Here is a 22,893-nt window from a genome sequence, read left to right on the forward strand (position 1 = left end):
TATATCAGTATATATCCTATACTGTACATATATTATGTAAATATTACGTATATATGTTATATTTTATATTGCTTTTAGTCTATTTTATTCCCTCATTGTCCTTTCCATCTTTTCCATCATTTGTAACTGAGCTACTGTGTGGAACAATTTCCCTTGTGGATCATCAAAGTTTGTCTAAGTCTAAGTAAAAAATTCTGGCCTTCAAAATAAAAGTGTACCACGCTGTAATTATTCCGGAATATGCCATTAAAGCCGACGATTTATAGGGGGGAAATTTTTTTAAGCATATTGAAAAAAAAAAATTGGTCCTAAATTAAACATTTTCAAGTGAAAAAATGGCTAAATAAACTAGAAATATCGATACTACAGTAGTATTGGCCACTCGAGGGGACCAATCCAATTAGAAGCTTTTTGTTCAGTATCGTGACCACTGATTTGCCCAGCCTCATGCAGCGTTACTTTATTGGATTACAATAGTGTAAAGGTGACTAAAAGGCATTACTTCATATCTATAGGGCTCCACTGAAAACTTATTTAGAAGGTCTTCATTTTTTTTCGTGCTTAAACTATGAAAATGTTGAAAATTAAACATTATGATTTGTAATTTATAATTCATACTTCGCGGAAATGTATTTATCCCGGTCATGTTTGAAACCAATCAACAACGATTAACAAGTGTAATGTCTGTGGGTTTTCCTGAGTGTTCTCTCTCTTTGTGCGTGTGCGTGCGTGCGTGTGTGTGTGTGTGTGTGTGTTATACTAGCCAAGGGTGGGGGTGGTGGATAGTCATAGTTTACTCACTGACACTGTTTGTTTGCATGCTTAAATGAGGATTCGATACCAGAGTGTTTGGTTACACAAGACGGCTTGTGTTTCCTACAATGGAAATCCCCTTTATTTGCAAAAGATATATTCACATTTGGGGCTTAAATGTTGTCTTTATATATTTATATATATATATATATATATATATATATATATATATATATATATATATATATATATATATATATATATATATATATATATATATATATATATATATATATATATATATGTGTGTGTGTGTGTGTGTGTGTGTATATATATATATACAGTATATATGTATACAGTGTATATATATGTATACAGTATATATGTGTGTATGTATGTATGTACAGTATATATATGTATGTGTATATATATATGTATGCATGTATGTATACATGCATGTGTATATGTATGTGTGTATATATATGTATGTATATATTTGTATGAATAAATATATGTATATATAAATATATATGTATACAAGTTTTTGTTTCATCTGACATCACATGGACAAAGATAAGACCTTCTGGAGGAAAGTTCTGTGGTCAGATGAAACAAAAATTGAGCTGTTTGGCCACAATACCCAGCAATATGTTTGGAGGAGAAACGGTGAGGCCTTTAATCCCAGGAACACCATAACTATTGTCAAGCATGGTGGTGGTAGTATTATGCTCTGGGCCTGTTTTGCTGCCAATGGAACTGGTGCTTTAAATGGGATGATGAAAAAAGAGGATTACCTCCAAATTCTTCAGGACAACCTAAAATCATCAGCCCGGAGGTTGGGTCTTGGGCGCAGTTGGGTGTTCCAACAGGACAATGACCCCAAGCACACTTTAAAAGTGGTAAAGGAATGGCTAAATCAGGCTAGAATTAAGGTTTTATAATGGCCTTCCCAAAGTCCTGATTTAAACGTGTGGACAATGCTGAAGAAACAAGTTCATGTCAGAAAACCAACAAATTTAGCTGAACTGCACCAATTTTGTCAAGAGGAGTGGTCAAAAATTCCACCAGAAGCTTGTGGATGGCTACCAAAAGCGCCTTATTGCAGTGAAACTTGCCAAAGGACATGTAACCAAATATTAACATTGCTGTATGTATACTATATATACATATATATATACCGTAATTTCCGGACAATAAGCCGCACCTGACTATAAGCCGCACCAGCTAAATTTAGGGGAACATACAGATTGCTCCATATATAAGCCGCACCCGACTATAAGCCGCAGGGTTTTGATGTGTAATTACCGTAGTATATAGGGGTTCCTGCTACCACGGAGGGGATTGTCGGGACAGAGATGACTGTTTGGGAACGCAAAGCGTCCCATTTATTAACAATAAATCTTTCAATCATTCAATCAAACTTTCACATCTTTGACATGGCGAACAGCATTCGTGCAGAGTACAAATAATACAACGGTGCAAAGTAATACAAAGTGCTCGCCTGTACGTTATCAAAATAACCAGCCTACCGGTATATGAAAAGTCAGTCTTTAATCATTGTGTCATCGTCTTCGTCCTGCGTACTAAAACCACCGAAATCCTCTTCGTCGGTGTCGGAGAAGAACAGGCCGTAAATAAGCCGCACCCTTGTATAAGCCGCAGGGACCAGAACGAGGGGAAAAAGTAGCGGCTTATAGTCCGGAAATTACGGTACTGTGTATATATATATATATATATATATATATATATATATATATATATATATATATATATATATATATATATATATATATATATATATATATATATATATATATATATATGTTATACAGTTAATGTGTTGTCAGGTGCAGTCAGAAAACCACCATCTGCTTTTGTTTCAATGTTTGTGTGTCGATATAATGAGTGTGTAGGAGGATCAGAGCGTCTCCATTGGCAAATTCTTCTGCAGCCTTGACAAATGTGATGTTGCGAGAAGTGGGCGAGCCAGACTTGTGTACACGCAGCATCTGTTTTGACAAATTCATTGCATGCTCGGCAGGACCGGTGCGTCTCCCTTCTAAAGATCTTCTTGACAGTCAGGAAAGAAAGAAGAGGGAGTCAAAAGTAGGGCATAGAATACACCAAGCGCAGGACTTTCTGTCGTCGTCCCCACACCCCCCGAGTTAAAGCGAAGAATGTATTTCTAGACTCACTTTGTGTGTGTTTGTGTGCAGAAGGCAGGACCTGATGGAAAGCAGATAAAATTGACCCTGGCGGAGCTCGAGGAGCAACTCGGTCAATGCAAGAACCAACTGCAGCGCGCCCATGAAGAGTAAGGGCTTGTGTAATATAACTTAATATTTCTTATGATATAACAACTAGTGATGTGCGATAACACTGATTTTTCTTACCGATCTGATGCTTTGTGCAAACATATCTAATGTGTGGGGTACATTTAAAAAAATAGTGTACATCGAGTGTTGCTGCTCTTGGGAATCATCTTCAAAATTCAATCCATCCATCCATTTCCTACCGCTTGTCCCTTATGGGGTTGCGGGGGGTGCTGGAGCCTATCTCAGCTGCATTCGGGCAGAAGGCGGGGTACACCCTGGACAAGTTGCCACCTCATCACAGGGCCAACACAGATTGACAGACAACATTCACACTCACTTCACACACTAGGGCCAATTTAGTGTGAGTTCTACTCAGGACCTTCGTATTGTGAGGCACATGCACTAACCCCTGTTCCACCGTGCTGCCTCTTCAAAATTAATCAATATAAAATCACTGGGCGAAACAAATGATGGCATTATTCTGCACTAAATGCGTTATATTCAACTTGGTATGTAGTGTCTCAAACAATAAAAGGATACATACACTTTGTTTTATAATACGGAGTGACCTATTTTAACTGCCCGTAATTTTCTAAATAAACGAATGACAAACTGAATGACTGAGCACAGCACAATGTGCAGCTGCCTTTGCGCATTATGTACTTACCTCGGCGGAAGAAAAAGTAGTTCCCTCCAATCACATTTCATTTAGACAAGATCTCAATGATTTAGTTACTTTACACTGTGTTCCTGTTAATGACACGCTTGATCTCAAATACCTAAAGTATCAAAAGTGTCAATATTTTGATTTGAGAATTGATATTACAGCATAAAGAACCGGTATTGTCAGTATTGATATTTCAGTATCGATCCGCACCTCACTAGTAACAACCATAGCAAGGTACACCTGTACAATCTAAGGAGTAATCCTTTACACTAAATAATGCACATGTTTGATTGGTTGACCCTGTCAGTGAGTTACTAACAATGTTTTTATTGTAGCTAATGTTGTTGCAGTAATATACACAATATTTTAGCACCACAATAGTTTATTAGCGGTCAAAAATTGGAGCCTTGATGCTGGAATTTAAACAGTTTAAAAGTGTTTTCACTAGGAATGCACTAATGGTCAAATGGGATGAAATGAAACATAAATAAATCTTCAATTACTTAAATGTGTCATTAATTCATTATAATTGGCATTAAGTACATAAATGTGTTGTTAAATGTGTCATTAATGTATTTAAGCTAAAAGTACATTTAATGAATTATTACAAGGTTTTTTAATTTGTATTATGTATTTATTTTACTGTCTGTTTATGCATGAACGTACAGTTCAGGCACATTAGAATTATTGTTCAGAGTTCAAAGAGAAATTGGCCAATAAAAAGCTTGAACCTTGAATTATTTAATTATTTAAATATTGAATGAATTATTTAATCTTTAAGTTATTTCCTGATTTAATTAACTATTTCATGATTTAGCTACGTAACTATTTCATGATTTATTTATTTTTTTAATGAAACTGTCAGACTTCATGATTTGATTTTATCTGTCAAACTCACCCTTCAAAGTCATAGGGCGGGTCTAACGCAAGTGTAGTCCAGTGATTGCTTGTATTTTTATATTAAAGAGGTCCTATTATGCAAAACCAACTTTTCTTATTGGTACCTGCTGTTGTGTATTTGGAATTTGCATAAATCCCAAAAATGTGAAATTAAACCGTGGAGGCATTGCAGAGATATTTTTAAAACAATCTTGCCTTCCTTCATACTTCCTCTAAACGATCCGTTTGAAATTCGCTTTGTCCTGTGGTGTTTTCTGACCTGTGACGCCAGCGGATTATTTTTATATGCTATTATTTTACCCAAAGTGCTTTGTGTGTGTCCGCCATTATAGTCCGACGGTTTAGTCAATAAGCTCCTTCTTTTCTGCTATCCTCGTGTTGTGGGGCAGACTGGCTCGTACATTCACATGCATCTTCCGCTGTTGCCATTTGTAATACAAAGTAGCGTGTAGTTGGAACTTATATCTGTCAGTAGACTCGCTATGAAAGCGCTAAAAACTACAACAAAGATGGCGGGGGAAGACACTGTCAAAGTGGAAACACGTAAATAAGACTACCCACAAAACGGCACATTCTGTAGAGTTGGTCAGAAAGCGGCTTAAACGGTCTGTAATACATAACCTATGCAAAATTCTGACTAAAGAACCATCGTTACATCTTATGTAGACCACAAGGAAGTGTTAAAAGTGAAACTGCACTTTTTTGGGAATTTTGCCTGTCATTCGCAATCCATTAGTAAGACAAGAACGCATATGTTTTTCTTTTTTATGCATTCAAAATCTTAAACGTTACTAAAAGTCAGCTAACAATGGAGCCAATTGGAGTTGCTCTGTTCCGCCTAAATGTTTTATATACAGGTACATGCTGTAAATATATACAGTATGTAATATACTAACAGGCACATTTATAATAACATCTAATATTTATGTATTTTGCTCATTTTAAGGATACAGCTGTATATTAATTTCATAGGCGCATTACAACCAATGTTGTTTTTGACAACCATCTTACATTTAGTCTTAGTCTTAGTCTTTTGGACTAAAATGCTTATTAGTTTTAGTCACATTTTAGTCACTTTTATATGTGATAGTTTTAGTCCAGTTTTAGTCGACGAAAACTCAAAAGGGTTTTAGTCTAGTTTTAGTCGATGAAAAGTCAAAAAGGTTTTAGTCCAGTTTTAGTCCAAAAAAAAAAGAATAAAAAGTATAATATAAGTATATAAGTATAGTCTTTTAACAAATTAATTTAGGTCAATAAGTATTGGAGATTGCTGTTGGGCAGTGTCACACATAAGTTGTGAAAATAGCAGCAGATCTATAAGTTCAACCCATTGTAAGCTTGCAGATCTGCTATTTTCACAAATAATAACAATAAATGAATGGTTTTAGGCATATAAGGTTTCCACCCAACAGCAAATTTCTGATCCAAGGATTGTGTATTACACACAGATAAAGTGGTAACAGTGGAATCAAAGTTCATTACTCCAAAAAAGCCAAAAAACAAAAACATTCTACTTGAGCAATTGTGGCTTTATTTCTCAGAATTTGTTAAAGTACAATGAACATAAACATGCCCAAAATATGAGTGATGGATGAGGAACACATATGCTCAACTTGGCCCTGTCTGCCAGTGCAATTACAACAGATATCATACAACCCCACTCTCTATAATTTGTGCAAACCATGTAATAAAATAATCAATTAATTCCTGAGGTAGGTTGTAAGTTATACCAGAGAGTTGTACTGTACATACTTGAAAGTATGAAACAAACATGTTTTTAAGTTTTTGGAATAAAATAGACCACCCTGTAAATACTGTAAACACTAGTAAATTCAATAAATAAAAACAACAACAACAGTGTTTAATATGAATTAGAGGCTTTTAGGCTAAAGCTAGCAGACTCTACGTATAACAGTAACTCGACCTGTTTAACATATCAAGTTACGTGCTGACAGAACGTACTCACAAAGAGATAACCACACCGCCACTGAATGTAAACATGGCTAAACATGCTGCTAAAGTAACACACACATAATGAATTTACGTTAGCGTAACAAAAGCTAACTTTAGCCTGAAGTTAGCAGCCCATTTGCGCCAGGAGTATGTGGAAAACGTACTAATGTATTAGCTTACTATGACATTTATCGATTATGTTAACAGCATTTGTAACTTACCTTCGAAAAAATATCCTTGTGGCGAGCCTTAAGGTGCCGCTTAAGGTTGGTCGTATTTTTTCCGCATATTTTGTGGCCACATTTGTCACCGTCTTCCTTCACAATACACTCTGTTTTAGGATCTGCTGGGTTATATTTAAAATACACCCATATGTCGTCTCTACGTTTGCGACCACCGAGCCCCTGTGTTGAAACTGCCGCCGCCATCACGGTCCATTGCCTGATGAGTAACAACAGTCTGACGTGTTGAGCACGCTGTGCGCCGCACGCCAGTTGGTGGGCGTGGCCAAACAAGGATAGAACGCAGCAGCAGATACTTTGTAGGTTTTAATTGACACACACAATAAACAGAAATGTCATGCATTTAAACGTCTGACAGATTACCCACTAACATTTTTGTCCGTTCTCGTCTCGTCAATGAAAACTCACACACGTCTCGTCAGGTTTTCGTCATCAGAGAGACATTTTTTTTTTATTTTTTTTTTAAAAATTTATTTATTTATACATTTCAACATTTCAACAATCAAATAAGTACAAAAGTAGTACAAAACAGTACAAAAAGAATACAAAGCAGCGCCAGGGGGTTATAAATTCAAAGTAACTAAAATAGAATGCAAAAAAAACATATATAATATAAACAAAGTGCAAAGCCATAGGCTCACTCAATTTCAGTAAACAACTCAAATTTGGAACACAGCATAATCGTCTTCACAGCTTTCTGGTTGCTAGAGGTAGAGAGTGTCTTAATGTACAGTTCTAACTCTTTTTTAAAGGCACAAAAGACAGGTCGGGTATTGAGAAACTTACATTTATGAATATAAAACTTAGCCAATAGTATAATGAGGTTGCAAAGGTAAAATTCCTTTTCAAATTTTTGTTCATATAGTGTAAAACCAAATATCACATCTTTAAAACAAGCACAAATGTGTCGTGAATATTGTCCAGGATGAAGCGACAGATGCCCTGCCATAGTGATCGAGTGCTTTCACAAGTCCAAAACAGGTGGTAAACAGTCTCTGGATGCATGTTACATAAGGTGCAGGTAACATCAATGTCCTTCTTGTATCTAACCATCACAGTCTTTAAAGGGTAATAACGATGAATTATTTTAAAAGATATCTCTTTGACTTTGTTGGTAAGTAAATACCTGTTAGGAAGGGACCATGTTTTGACCCAGCAGATGTCATTCACAATATTATTCCAGAGCGCAATTACATAGGAGACAGACACACAATCATTTTGGAGTCATCAGAGAGACATGTTTATCTCGTCACCGTCTCGTTATCGTCATGAAAAAAAGTGGCGTCAACGAAATTATTTCGTCATCGTCATCGTTGACGAAAACAACACTTTACAACATTCGCTTTTCCCTTCAACAACAACACTACTAATCATAGCAGACTTCTTGAGAGACGACAAGGAATTATTTTGGGACAAATGATGATCCAAAAAACTTCTGAATATAAGGATGAGCTACAAGTTTAATAAGCTGTATGCTAAACAGATTCAACTTTATTGAAACACTAAGCATCATATAGCAGTATTGCTAAGTACTAAACAAGAAATACAAACTTCGAACTAGGGTTGTCCCCATACCAATATTTTGGTACCGGCACCTAAATGTATTTTGATACTTTTCAAAATAAAGGGGACCACAAGAAAAATGTCATATTGGCTTCATTCGAACAAAAATCTTACGATACATTAAACATGTGTTTCCTGCACTCAAAGAACAATTTTAGAAGATTAAAATAAAAATTAGAAGGCAATTAAACACGTTGGGCTTTTCTAATTGCACTCAAAGAACAATTTACAAGTGTATATATTACATATAGCCTGCCATAATCTAGGATTAGGTTAGAATAGAAAGCTTTATTGACATTGTATTTAATGCTTTATGATTTATATTTGACACTCTTGGTTGGCTTTAAGAAAAAATACAATTATTTGTAAATGCTAAAACAATTCTATGGCTAAAACTACACAGATAAGACATGTAGTAGGTAAAACACACATTGGTAAAAGATTAAACAAATTGTAGGAATTTGTTACAAAATGTAGTCATTAGTTTGCTCTACGTGGGCGGTTTGGACTGCGCTATCAATTGGCAACAAGCCAGCTGTGCACGTGGTACGTATCTGTATCTGCACAACGGGGGAGCTAGTTAACTATATTACCTGTTTATTGGACTGCTTGGTAGTTAATTGTTTAGCTAAGTTTGAAGCAAAGATTAATACTTAAAACACGCCACCTTTGGCGAGGCATGTTTTAAAGCAGCGGCGCTTCCGTGTTTAAAGCGTTATCTTTATCGATATGTTAGAAGCCCAAATACCTCCATATTACGCTTCACGCAGTCTTTATTAACCAGTACAATTTTAATTTTTGGCCATTCTTCCTTTTAAACGCGGTTTCTTATATGCACTCCCGGCTGTGTGTGTGCGTGCTGACACACTCAACATCCTACACCCCGGCTCTGTACGTCACTGCCGCACGGCAGCATGTGGATGGGGGAAAAAAAGTACTGGTATTTTTCAAAGGCAGTATAGTATTGTTTTTAATTCATTAGTAACGCAGTACTTTTGTAGTACCGGTATACAGTACAATCGTACTTTAAACATAATAAAACAATCACTTACTGTACAATGTCTGCTCTCACTGGGATGCCGATTGATTGGGATGTGTTATTCATCATCCATACAATGAGTAAAAAAAATGTTTTACCACAAACAAGCGTCTTTTTTTTGTCTTTCTCGCCGTCTATGGGTCTAAGTTGGATGTCAGAGTTGACTAACTTCTCGGTTTATGGCCACGTCTTTCTACTATCCAGGTGAGAGGCGTGATTTATAATCTAGAATAAACTTTTACCAACTCAGAGGCAATGCAGCAGCAGCAGCCGGGCACCAGCTCAATATGTCAATATAACAGTATAAGCTAGTTAGCTCTCTGTAATCAATGCACCGCTAAAAGTAGATTGTCTGTGATATAGCTAATGATAACAATATCGCTTATTCGTGGTTAATATTCTGGTCACGAGATGTACATGGGGTATTGTTGGTGGTTTTGGAATGTTTATTTAGAGGGTAGATGAGCTCCTATTGACTCCATTGTTAGCTGATTTTTTTATGTTTACGATTTAGAATACATAAAAAAAGAAAGGCATGTGTTCCGGTCTTACATAGGAATTGTAAATGATAGGCAAAATTCCAAAAAAGTGCAGTTCCCCTTTAAATACAGAAAAAAAATCATAATATGGCCGCTTTAATTGTCATTAATTAATTATAATTTCAATTAAATACATGCATGTGTTATATGTGTCATTACTTTATTTAATGTAAAACTACATTTGATTATTTAATTATTACAATTTTTGTTTTGTTTGTTTTTATTGGCAATTTATGCATAAACTCACAGTTCAGGTACATTGAAATTCTTGTGCGGAGTTCCAAGAGAAATTAAGCAATATAAAACATTAAACATTCAATTATTTAATCATATAATCGTTTCAATATTAAATTCATTATTTAATACATTAGTTATTGATTGATTTAGTTAATGATTCAATTAGTTATTTCACAATTTAATTATGTAATTATTATTAACCGGTGTGTCACCCATCAAAGTCAGTGGGCGGGGCTAACATGAATCTAGTCCAAACCAAAGAATGTTGTTTTTTTTTAAATTTGAAATAAATTAGTGACACATTTATTACCACATGTACGTGTGAGGTGTGTTTGTCCATCATAATAGACGCTATATGTCACATTGAATTGATTAGTCTTATTAACAAGATTGTGTCCACAATGGGTTGGACTGTTTCTGTCATTGGAAGGTGAACAAACAAGTTATCCAATCATTAGTGCTCTGTTATTTGTTCATGCGCGCCAAAGAGAAACATTGAAAAGAACAAGAGCAAGGCTGCACGATCGGCACTGAAATGCCCACCTTGGACGAGAATTGACAGCATATATCAAGACCTCCAATGGTTACAGGTTGATAATTGATTAGTAAAGAACCTTCTTGTATTTCTGATACTATTCACTATATCACAATGGAGCCAAAAATCTTGCATTCTAAAATATTATACGTTTATAACAGACACAGCCGTACCACCAGACAACAAACAAATGGAGAATTATTAGGAACATGTTCTATCTTTAAATTGTCTTGCACAGAACTAGCCTGCTCCACTGTGGAATATGTTGCCTTGTGCCTTAAGTCTAACAAATGCTGCAGTACCGTTTTAGTATTTTATATGGACAGTGGTACCTCGGGATATGAGTTTAATTGGTTCTGTGACTCAGATAGTACCTTAAACAACTCATATTGCGAAACAGTAATATAATAATAATATACAGCATTAACCTTGGAGAGTGGTTCTCCTTCGAAATGCTTCACTACCAAACACACCATCAGCAGCTTACCAACATTTTCATGGATGAATATCTCCGGTTTAGACATTATAACATCTTTGACTGGCATTATTGACTAATTCTGCTTTAGTATGGTGCAGACTTGCAGTGCTACGTTTGAACCGCTTTACCAGTTTAGCTACACACTCGGTCATGTTTTTTAATGATTTATTTATTTTAATGAATTTCATCCACTTTTTCTTCTCTGCACTTTCCTTCACTTACCATATTTTTCGGGCCATAGGGTGCACCGGACTATTAGGGGCACTGCCGATGAGCGGTATATTCAGGTCTATTTTCATACAAAAGGCGTACCGGATTCTAAGGCGCATTAAACGGATCATATTATGATTTTATTTTCTACATTCAAAACACTTCCTTGTGGTCTACATAACATGTAATGGTGGTTATTTGGTCAAAATGTCGCATAGAATGTTTTACAGACTATCTTCAAGCCACTTTCTGACCATCTCCTCAGGATGCGCCGTTTTGTGGGTGGTCTTATTTACGTGGCTCCACCTCGACAGTGTCTTATCCCCGGCTTCTTTGTTCTACCGGTAGTTTTTAGCGCTTCTGTAGCGAGTCTACTGAAAGATATAAGTTAGAACTGTACGCTACTTTATATTAATAATAGAAACAGCACAGGATGAACAGCCCACAACAAGAGGATAGAGAAAAAGAAAGTGCTTATTGACTACGGCATGGACTACAATGACGAATGCGTGCACATTTTCAGGATTTAAGCAGATCCCAAATACACAACAGCAGGTACCAATAGGTAAGAAAAGTTGGTTTTGCATGATATTGCGAAACAAAACACTAATTAATATCTCCTAACAGGTGCTATTTTTGCGGTCCTTATACACACACACCATAATAATACCCGTATGTTGAAGCACAGTACGTCTGACTACGGTAGCCATAATGCTCTGACAATCTGATGTGGCTTTGTAGCCTACCAAAGTCGTACTAAAACATTTTCATAAATTTCTTAGCTCCGCGTGTAATCTTCCATATTCTCCATGAAACATCAAAGTTTGGTGTTCCTTGCTTACGGGTACTTGTTAGCATCATTTATTGAACAGGCGTCAACCTGCAGTCCACACATACTGTATCTCTTATGTGTGACTGCCATCTACTGGTCACACTTATTAGAATTACATTAAATAAATAAAGGATTTAAGTGCGCTTTAAAGTCCAAAAATTACAGTACTAACTTTGTTTGTAAAGTTGGAAAACCAAAGTTATGTCGATTCCTAGCTTTAAGCTAATGCTAACAAGTTAGACCAGATGTTTTGGTCAGATCTCATGGGGTTCATTGTGAAATTTGTTACGCCAACTAGCGGTAGGGACATTCATAACCCAAACTTTTGTTCGCAGCCTAAAGCATAGCAAGTCGCCCAAAGACCGCTCATATCCCAGAAAGATGGGGTACACAACGGCCAAGCCTCATGCTTTGAGCGAGACAGTCACACAATTTAACCCTTTCTCACGCCACACTTGAGATTTCTCACGCTTACATTACCCCATTCACTACTCTGTATTTATTTATTTCATGATAATAAACTTTGGTCCTCGCGGCTTGCCGTGACTGACTGAGCTAACCAATCTGATCAGTCCCTTAAGCCTGAATCTAACCCACCACGAAAGACATTACGCAATTTGAGACCGGATCGAGATGGAAGGGGATAGTGGCGGAATATCATAAATTTAAATCATTATCAGATAGAAAAATGTATTAAGGAAAAGTATTCAGAATATGTCAAAATACATACAGATGCATCTAAAACTTTTAAAAAAAATAAGTAGGAGCTTCAGTAGTTGTTCCACAAGTTACGGGGAAACTAATAGGAATTTATATGGCAGTTAATTGAAAAGAGGAAAATAAAGCAAGTAAAGCTGTGTGCTTTGACTGCAGCAGGGCATTCATCAGCATGAAAAATGTAGCTTCAGGAACAAGACAGAATTTAATATATGAAATAGTTCAGACAATCTTTGGGAATAAATAAAGCTGGAAGTGTGGTAACAGTTCTCTGGGCACCTGCTCACGAAGGAGTGGATGGGAATGAACTTGCTCAGTGGTTCTCAAATTTTCTTAGAAAAAAAACTTGCAGTAGTAGGCCTAAGTATTTAATAAAAAACAAGGCAGAGGTTTTATTTAACAAGTATATTTCATATTTTGGGCCACTGTAAAATTACACACAGTTTGAACAGTAACACGGTGTTCGAATAGAGCAAAATAAAACACTGTACTCTAATCAAGGGATTCTTTGTACCACTAAATAGAGCTCGTGAACCACGTACTATAGTTTGAGAATCGGTATGCAAAATAGGCAACAACTATAACTGAAACAAACACGGAAATTGATCACATATATATAGTATGTATAGTATAGAAGTCAATAAAAAAAATGGCGGGATAATTGGAATAAAGAAACAAGGTAGGCAGTATTACAAAGTCCAGGGGACTGTAGGAGTAATACAAGGTTATAGAACAGTGGTTCTCAACCTTTTTTCAATTATGTACCCCCTGTGAAAAATGTTTTAATTCAAGTACCCCCTAATCAGAGCAAAGCATTTTTGGTTGAAAAAAAGAGATAAAGAAGTAAAATACAGCACTATGTCATCAGTTTCTGATTTATTAAATTGTATAACAGTGCAAAATATTGCTCATTTGTTGTGGTCTTTCTTGAACTATTTGGAAAAAAATATATAAAAATAACTAAAAACGTGTTGAAAAATAAACAAATTCAATTATAAATAAAGATTTCTTCACATAGAAGTAATCATCAACTTAAAGTGCCCTCTTTGGGGATTGTAATAGAGATCCATCTGGATTAATGAACTTAATTCTAAACATTTCTTCACAAAAATAGAAATTTTTAACATCAATATTTATGAAACATGTCCACAAAAAATTGTAGCTGTCAACACTGAATATTGCTTTGTTGCATTTCTTTTCACAGTTCTTTTTGACAGACATTTAAAAAAAATCTCACGTACCCCTTGGCATACCTTCAAGTCAGTGGCGTGCAGTCACTAGAGGCAGGGGAGGCACGGCCTCACCTGCCATCATGGAAAGAAAAAAAAAAGTAAAAAGAAAAAAAATTAATTAAATTGTTATATGTATCCAGTGATTATACTAAAGTTATCTTCCATTTAACTTCCCCAGTTTTAGATTATTTTTATTTTTATTTTCACATTTGCCATTCAAATACTGAGAAGAGACGGTGCGGTGATCAGCAGCCAGTTGAGGCACGTCACTGATTTGTGCCTCAACATGGATTGTGTGCAATGACTCGGCTAACTGCTGGCCTGCTGTGCAGTGAGACCGTATTGCTATATGAATTATATTATACATTTCCATAGTTTAGTTAGCTGAGGTATATAATGTACAGTGTATTTTGTCAACAACTGTATGTGTGTAACGTATTTCTTGTGCTGAGCGATTATAAAACTGGAGGCTCGTCTCATAACCCTGCCTCCTGGTGCCAAGCACCTCCGCCGCAGAATGCACCGCCCGACGGGAGCGCCACACCAACCAAAGCCCACACCCAAACCCTCCACGTGCAAGACCGAATCCACCCAAAAAAAGTCACTTAACAAGAAGCCAAAAAGTGCAAAAACAACAATGCTCGCGCGGCGCGCCGGAGGAGCCGTGAACAGGGACACAACATTAGGTAGACTGCAGCGCGGATTTCATATTTCATTCATTCACAACTCTTCCAACACGAACACCACTGCTCCTGCACTTATAAGTAAAGGTAAGACCATAATAACGTTTTTTTTATTAAATGCGCTTTTTTGTGTGCTACAGTTTGTAAGTGTAAAGTTAAAGTTAGGTTAAAGTACCAATGATTGTCACACACACACTAGGTGTGGTGAAATTTGTCCTCTGCATTTGACTCATCCCCTTGTTCACCCCCTGGGAGGTGAGGGGAGCAGTGGGCAGCAGCGGCGCCGCGCCCGGGAATAATTTTTGGTGATTTAACCCCCAATTCCAACCCTTGATGCTGAGTAATAATAATAATAATAATAATACCTGGGATTTATATAGCGCTTTTCTAAGTACCCAAAGTCGCTTTTACATGTTAAAAACCCATCATTCATTCACACCTGGTGGTGGTAAGCTACTTTCGTAGCCACAGCTGCACTGGGGTAGACTGACGGAAGCGTGGCTGCCAATTTGCGCCTACGGCCCCTCCGACCACCACCTATCAATCATTCAACATTCATTCACCGGTGTGAGTGGCACCGGAGGCAAGGGTGAAGTGTCCTGCCCAAGGACACAACGGCATGGTAAGAGGCGGGGAGCGAACCTGCAACCCTCAGGTTTCTGACACGGGCGCTCTACCCACTACGCCATGCCGCCCCAAGTGCCAAGCAGGGAAGAATGCTGGTATGAGCTTTTAAACATAACCCGTTAACTGCTGCCAATCAAATGGTGAATAAGATACTCTTTAGGGTTCATATGTTTGTAAATCTGACTGTGATGAAGTCAGTGCCTCACCTGACATGAACCTCACCGCACGCCACTGCTTCAAGTACCCCCAGGGGTACGCGTACCCCCATTTGAGAACCACTGTTATAGAATGAGGAAATAAGACAATGTTATTACTAGAATGAGGCTATGACATACTGTATATATGTAATATTTCACTGAAATTAATACGGAAACATAACACAGGGCTTTGTGATTATTGTAATCAAATAGAAAATGTAGAGCATGTATTAATACAGTGTAGGAAATATAATAATGACAGGAAAATAATTTAGCGAAAGAGAAGGTTAGTATAGCAATGGAGGATACTTTAAGATTGCATTTGAAACATGTAGGGTACAAAGCAATATATCGATTTTTAAAAAGATAGGGTTAAATAAAATAATTTGGAGTAGAGTACCATTTCAGTACACCACAAGGTTGCTTGTCAACCGCCTTTGAAAGACCGAAGAAGGCAGGTCTTGGCGCCTCAAACTATCTTACGCACACAATAGCGCCGACATTTAAAACCCACTCAACATTTTACAGCTTGCCAAAAGAAGGTAGCTACCCAATTTTGATTCACTGTTTCCCCTTGAGTTTCCTAGGAAATATGTTCTGTTTCATGGCTGCTATAAGTCTATCATTGTCCTGTATTTGTTACAGAGCTGTGTAACATGTATTTGCCTTTTCTCTGAAAAAGAGACTCTAACGTTAGTCTCTCTGTGTGTGTGTGTGTGTGTGTGTGTGTGTGTGTGTGTGTGTGTGTGTGTGTGTGTGTGTGTGTGTGTGTGTGTGTGTGTGTGTGTGTGTGTGTGTGTGTGTGTGTGTGTGTGTGTGTGTGTGTGTGTGTGTGTGTGTGTGTGTGTGTGTGTGTGTGTGTGTGTGTCAGTTACAGACTTGTAAATATATATTTCAACCCCCTAAAGCAGTGTTTTTCGAAATTTAAAATTTTAAGGTATATTAACTGTGTGGAGTTTGCATGTTCTCCCTGTGACTGCGTGGGTTCCCTCCGGGTACTCCGGCTTCCTCCCACCTCCAAAGACATGCACCTGAGGATAGGTTGATTGGCAACACTAAATTGGCCCTAATGTGTGAATGTGAGTGTGAATGTTGTCTGTCTATCTGTGTTGGCCCTGCGATGAAGTGGCGACTTGTCCAGGGTGTACCCTGCCTTCCGCCCGAATGCAGCTGAGATGGGCTCCAGCACCCCCGCGAACCCGAACGGGACAAGCGGTAGAAAATGGATGGATGGGTATTAACTCTTACAGTGTATAAATGGAACCAAATGGGCCCAACATTGTCAGTTACAGCCCTTATAAGGGTCAATTTAGACCACCCACAGATTCCCTGAAAGCCACGTCGAGAACCACAGTAAAACAATATTCAAACTGGAGGTGACAACATCAGTCTCAAATCGACATTAAAACAGGCCAAAACAAAGTTTAAAAAGGTCAACATTCATAAAACCAACAAATGAGTGCGACAGCATATTTTTCTCATGCTCGGTGCTCATTAACGACACATATTACACACATTGCAGCATTAAAAAGTCCCAGGAAGTAAGTTATTACTCCTTTATAAATACCAGCATTAATGATGAGTGTGTTTTTGCCGTGTTGACAACACCAATTTGTGTGTTTGCAGGCAGGCCGAGGAGCGCATAACCAGGGAGATGTGTGAATCCCGCATGCGTCTACAAGAAGATCAGCTGGCCGAGCTTCAGGAGGAGCTGAGGAGGGTTTACGAAAGGGCGCCCCCCTCAGACTCACTGAGGACGGTAAATTAGGTCAAAATCATGGGATAAGAAAGTCAAAATGATAGGACAAAAAGTAAAAAAATATGAGATAAAAAGTCATAATTATGAGATAAAAAGTCAAAATTATGAGGGATCTCATAATTATGAGATTAAAAATCTAAAAGATAAAAAAAAGTTATAATTATGAGATAAAAGGTCATAATTGTGAGATAAGAAAGTCAAAATTATGTGATAAAAACTCAAAATTATGAGATACAAAGTCATAATTATGAGATAAAAAGTCCAGATCAATTAATGCCCTTTATTGTACAGTACTTTAGGTAGACCTTTTAAAGGGGTCATATTATGCAAAAAAATACTTTTCTTACCTGTCGTCACCTGTTTTTAATTTTGGATCCCCATATCTACCGGTAATTGGGCGGCGATATTAATAAAACACTTTTGGCTCTTTCCAAACTGTTTGGAATTTGAGATGATAGTGCCATACTTTGCCTTCGTTACATCAGCGGATGTCTACATATGGTAGAACAGTGATTCTCAAATAGTTGTATGTGTGCCACTAGTGATACGCAGGATCCAGCAAACGGCATGCCAAAAAAATCACTTAATTGAATATTCAAACACAGTGTTACTGTTCAAATTGTGTGGAATGTTACAGTGGCCAAACATATTAAATGTACATGTTAATTAAAACCGTTGCCTTGTTTTTAATGAATACTTAGGCGTACTATGCTACTGTATTTTAATGTTGATCACTATGGTGGTGCTTGTATCAATCAAAATTCAAATCTTGTTTTTTATTTGTTCAAATTCTAAATCTATTCGCAATTTTTGAGAATTGATTTGAATAAAATAAAATAAATGTTGGGGGGTTTTGTGCAATTTTTTAATGAATCAGTTTTTGGTTTAAAAACATGAAACAACTATTATTGATGTTATGATTATTATTATTATTATTTATTCTGTTGCTTTTATCAATTTTTGTTTTGACACAGAACCTTTACAACGCTATAATTTGTTGTAATACAATGTAATAATTTCAAGAGCAACATAGTTTAATATAATAATAACAACAATTAAAAAAAAATGTAATCATCAAATATATTTATATACAATGTAATAATGTCAAGAGCAACATAGTTTAATATAATAATAACAACAATAAAAAAAAAATGTAATCATCAAATATATTTATATACCTGACAAATGCAAACATTTTAGCCAGCTAAAGTCCTTCCCCTTCTCAGTTATTTTCTGTTTATTATTTATTACTGTTCTGCCAAATCTGAGGCCATGGTTCTCAGCAGGAAACCGATGGTTTGTACAGTCCAGGTAGAGAACGAGACTCTGTCCCAGGTGGAGGAGTTTAAGTATCTCGGGGTCTTGTTCACGAGTGAGGGAAAGATGGAGAAGGAAATCAGCCGGAGAATCGGAGCAGGTGGGGCAGTATTGCAGTCTCTCTGCCGCACTGTTGTGACAAAACGAGAGCTGAGCCAGAAGGCAAAGCTCTCGGTCTACTGAGCTATCTACATTCCTACTCTCTGCTCCTTCGCTTGGAAAGGAACCAGCTTAGGTGGTTCGGGCATCTCGTGCGGATGCCCCACGAGCGTCTCCCTCGGGAGGTCTTCGTTGCACGTCCCACTGGGAGGAGACCCCGCGGCAGGCCAAGGACCAGATGGGGGGGATTAAGTCTCCTCTCTGGCCTGGGAACGCTTCGGGACTCCCCAGGAGGAAGTTGCTAATGTTGCTCTGGAGAGGGAAGTCTGGGGGTCTGTGCTGGAGCTGTTGTGCCCGCGACCCAATTCCGGATAAGCGGTTGAAGATTAAGATTAAGACTAAAGTACCAATGATTGTCACACACACACTAGATGTGGTGAAATTTGTCCTCTGCATTTGTCCCATCCCCTTGGGGAGCAGTGGGCAGCAGCGGCGCCGCGCCCGGGAATCATTTTGGTGATTTAACCCCCAACTCCAACCCTTTGTTGCTGAGTGCCAAGCAGGGAGGTTATGGGTCCCATTTTTATAGTCTTTGGTATGACTCGGCTGGGATTTGAACTCCAACCTACCGATCTCAGGGCGGACACTCTAACCACTAGGCCACTGAGATGGATGGATGGATGGATGTTCTGCTTTAATGCATAATTATTACTGCCTTTCTTAATACTTGCCGGGACCGGAGTTCAAATTCCGTACCGTATATGTGCAAATGTGTACGAGTATGACAAATAAAGCTCCTTAAATCCTTAATTAGTCCAATAATGTTACATTACCATGTACAGTATGCCAATGAGTCTTATTGTTGAGCCCTCTTTCCTTCCTCAGGACATGGTGACCCTGCAGGCCGACCTGGCCGAGGCGGCCATGTTGCGCCATCGCCAGGATGAGATTTTGCGGCAGCGGGACCGCGAGCTGACGGCCCTGAAGGGGGCGCTGAAGGAGGAGGTGGAGTGTCACGACCGGGAGATGGAGACCCTGAGGGATCAGTACAGCGTGGACATGCACAACCTGAGAAAGACGATGGAGCAGGTGACACAGGTGCGCCACTTCTTCCTCTCTCCTTCTCCCTTTCTAGACTGCCAAATATATAATCACTGCTGCGCTCGTTCCAGCATTTCAACTCTAGTGCACTTGTGAGGATTTCTTTGAACATAAAGTGCTTTCATCTGTAGTTCGCGAGAGTCCAGCTTGTTAGCCTGTTGGCAAAAAATGAGGAAAACGTTTACAACAAAGATAAAAGCGATCAAAAGTGTGAAAGGGAGGCTGAAATTAACCTCAGGGACGCTTATGCAATTATGGCTTATGAAACAGCACAACAATCTAATTAATAGGGGCGGTATAGCTCGGTTGGTAGAGCGGCCGTGCCAGCAACTTGAGGGTTGCAGGTTCGATCCCCGCTTCCGCCATCCTAGTCACTGCCGTTGTGTCCTTGGGCAAGACACTTTACCCACCTGCTCCCAGTGCCACCCACACTGGTTTGAATGTAACTTAGATATTGGGTTTCACTATGTAAAGCGCTTTGAGTCACTTGAGAAAAAGCGCTATATAAATGTAATTCACTTCACTTCACTAATAACATACATAAATAAATAAATAAATGGGTTATACTTGTATAGCGCTTTTCTACCTTCAAGGTACTCAAAGCGCTTTGACAGTATTTCCACATTTACCCATTCACACACACATTCACACACTGATGGCGGGAGCTGCCATGCAAGGCGCTAACCAGCAGCCATCAGAGGCAAAGGGTGAAGTGTCTTGCCCAAGGACACAACGGACGTGACTAGGAAGGTAGAAGGTGGGGATTGAACCCCAGTAACCAGCAATCGGACCAGTAACCAGCAACACTCCGATTGCTGGCACAGCCACATGAGCTGGTTTATTCATTTACTTGGTTAGATTAGTGGCATACTTTCACTTCACCTACTAAAAATAAAGAGGCTGTATGGTAATTTGTCTTCCCATCCTTTTGCATGTGATTATCCTTGCAATGTACATTTGGGAGTTTCAAACGAGCAGCCTAAAAATGCAGGCATCCTTGAAGGGCATTCTATGTAGAACACTGGATCTCTCCACACCCTATTTTTATGTATACTGTCTATCCAAGCCTGTTTCCGCCACAAAAAAATTAATAATACCCCAATGGTAAGTCATAATTATGAGGTCAAAATTATGGGATAAGAAAGTCAAAATTATGGGATAAGAAAGTCAAAATTATGAGATAAAAAGTCAAAATTATGAGATGTACGTCATAATTATGAGATTTAAAATCAAAATGATAAAAAAAAGTTATGATTATGAGATAAAAGGTCATCATTATTATATCAAGTCTAAATTATGAGATAAGAAAATCAAAATTATGAGATACAAAATCATAATTCTGAGATAAAAAATTTGAGATTAGATTAAAATCTAAATTTGGAGATAGAAAGTCATAATTATGAGACATAAATTGTTGTAATTATGATATGAAATGTCATAATTATGAGATAAAAATGTGGATTAGATTAAAATCTAAATTTGGAGATAGAAAGTCATAATTATGAGATATAAATTGTCATAGTTATGAAATGAAAAGTCATAATTATGAGATAAAAATTTGAGATTAGATTAAAATCTAAATTTGGAGATAGTCATAATTATGAGATACAAAGTCATAATTATGAGATAAAAAGTTGTGATTAGATTAAAATCTAAATTTGGAGATATCCTTCCATCCATCCATTTTCTACCGCTTATTCCCTTCGGGGTCGCGGGGGGCGCTGGAGCCTATCTCAGCTACAATCGGGCGGAAGGCGGGGTACACTCTGGACAAGTCGCCACCTCATCGCAGGGCCAACACAGATAGACAGACAACATTCACACTCACATTCACACACTAGGGCCAATTTAGTGTTGCCAATCAACCTATCCCGGATAAAGTCATAATTTCCAGGTTACGTTTGCTAAATATATAATTCCATGTGATTTTGCAAGCAAATTAATAATTTCATCAGTTGTAAAGCCTTGTTTAATATACTCGCAATCCATGTCTGAAATGATCCCATAATTACTACTTTTTATCTCATAATATGACTTTATATCTGATAATTACCACTTTATTAGCTCACAATTTCAACTTTTTACTTCATAATTGACTTTTCATCTTATAATTTTGAATTTCTTATCTCATAAGTATTACTTTTTATCTTATAATTATGACTTTATATCTCATAATTATGATTCATACTACTATTGGTTTTTTTTGGGGGGTGGGTTTGGTGGCAGAAACGGGCTTCCATATATACACTCTTTTACCCATAGGAAATAATGCCAATAGTCAGTTCCAGGATCAAACTATCCAACTTTCTTTATTAACTGTACAAGCAGTATTTTTTATAATATGGTAACATTCATAACTAAAGTGTAAAAATAAGCATGAGTGTTCTTAGCTATCTCATACGAGTGTAAAAATAAGATATGTGGGATCTGAGCCGAGGATGTCGTCGTGGCTTGTGCAGCCCTTTGAGACATATGTAATTAAGGGCTGTATAAGTAAGCCTTGATTGATAACCGCTGTTAATATCGAGCCATAAAACAAGTGTACCCTTAATGTCCGATTTTAGCCTTATTGTACCAGTCAGCCAGGACAAGCAAGTGTTGTTTTGTTGCTATGCTGCCACGACATTGCAGTAAATTCCATTTCCTCATTGTCATCCTCATTTTTTATTTTTTTCCTGAGGGAACTCTCCTGAAAGAATCAGTAAAGTACTATCTATCTATCTATCTATGGTTATCATCACATTTCCTTATTTGGCATTCGCACCATTGTATTCAATACCGAGTTTCAAGTATAAAATGAAGCTTTGCCATTAATAGCCAAACAATAAAACCGCAATCCTTGAGCTTTCTTTTGTCAACTTACAGCCATATTGTACTGAGCAGCCAGGACAATTGTTG

At 37.6% G+C, this 22,893-nt stretch overlaps 1 protein-coding gene across 2 annotated transcripts in view; it reads left to right on the top strand.

The window, feature by feature from the left end:
• cgnb (cingulin b) overlaps nucleotides 1-22,893 on the top strand; it is a 108,516-nt gene that overhangs the window by 42,850 nt on the left and 42,773 nt on the right. For both annotated transcript variants that reach the window (XM_062047560.1, XM_062047558.1), the window contains 3 exons: nucleotides 2,970-3,067; nucleotides 17,346-17,478; nucleotides 19,780-19,992. In XM_062047560.1, coding sequence (XP_061903544.1) covers nucleotides 2,970-3,067; nucleotides 17,346-17,478; nucleotides 19,780-19,992 — 444 coding nt within the window. The remainder of the gene's footprint in view (nucleotides 1-2,969; nucleotides 3,068-17,345; nucleotides 17,479-19,779; nucleotides 19,993-22,893) is intronic.

Source organism: Entelurus aequoreus, linkage group LG05, assembly GCF_033978785.1.
Source record: "Entelurus aequoreus isolate RoL-2023_Sb linkage group LG05, RoL_Eaeq_v1.1, whole genome shotgun sequence".
Lineage (NCBI taxonomy): Eukaryota > Metazoa > Chordata > Actinopteri > Syngnathiformes > Syngnathidae > Entelurus > Entelurus aequoreus.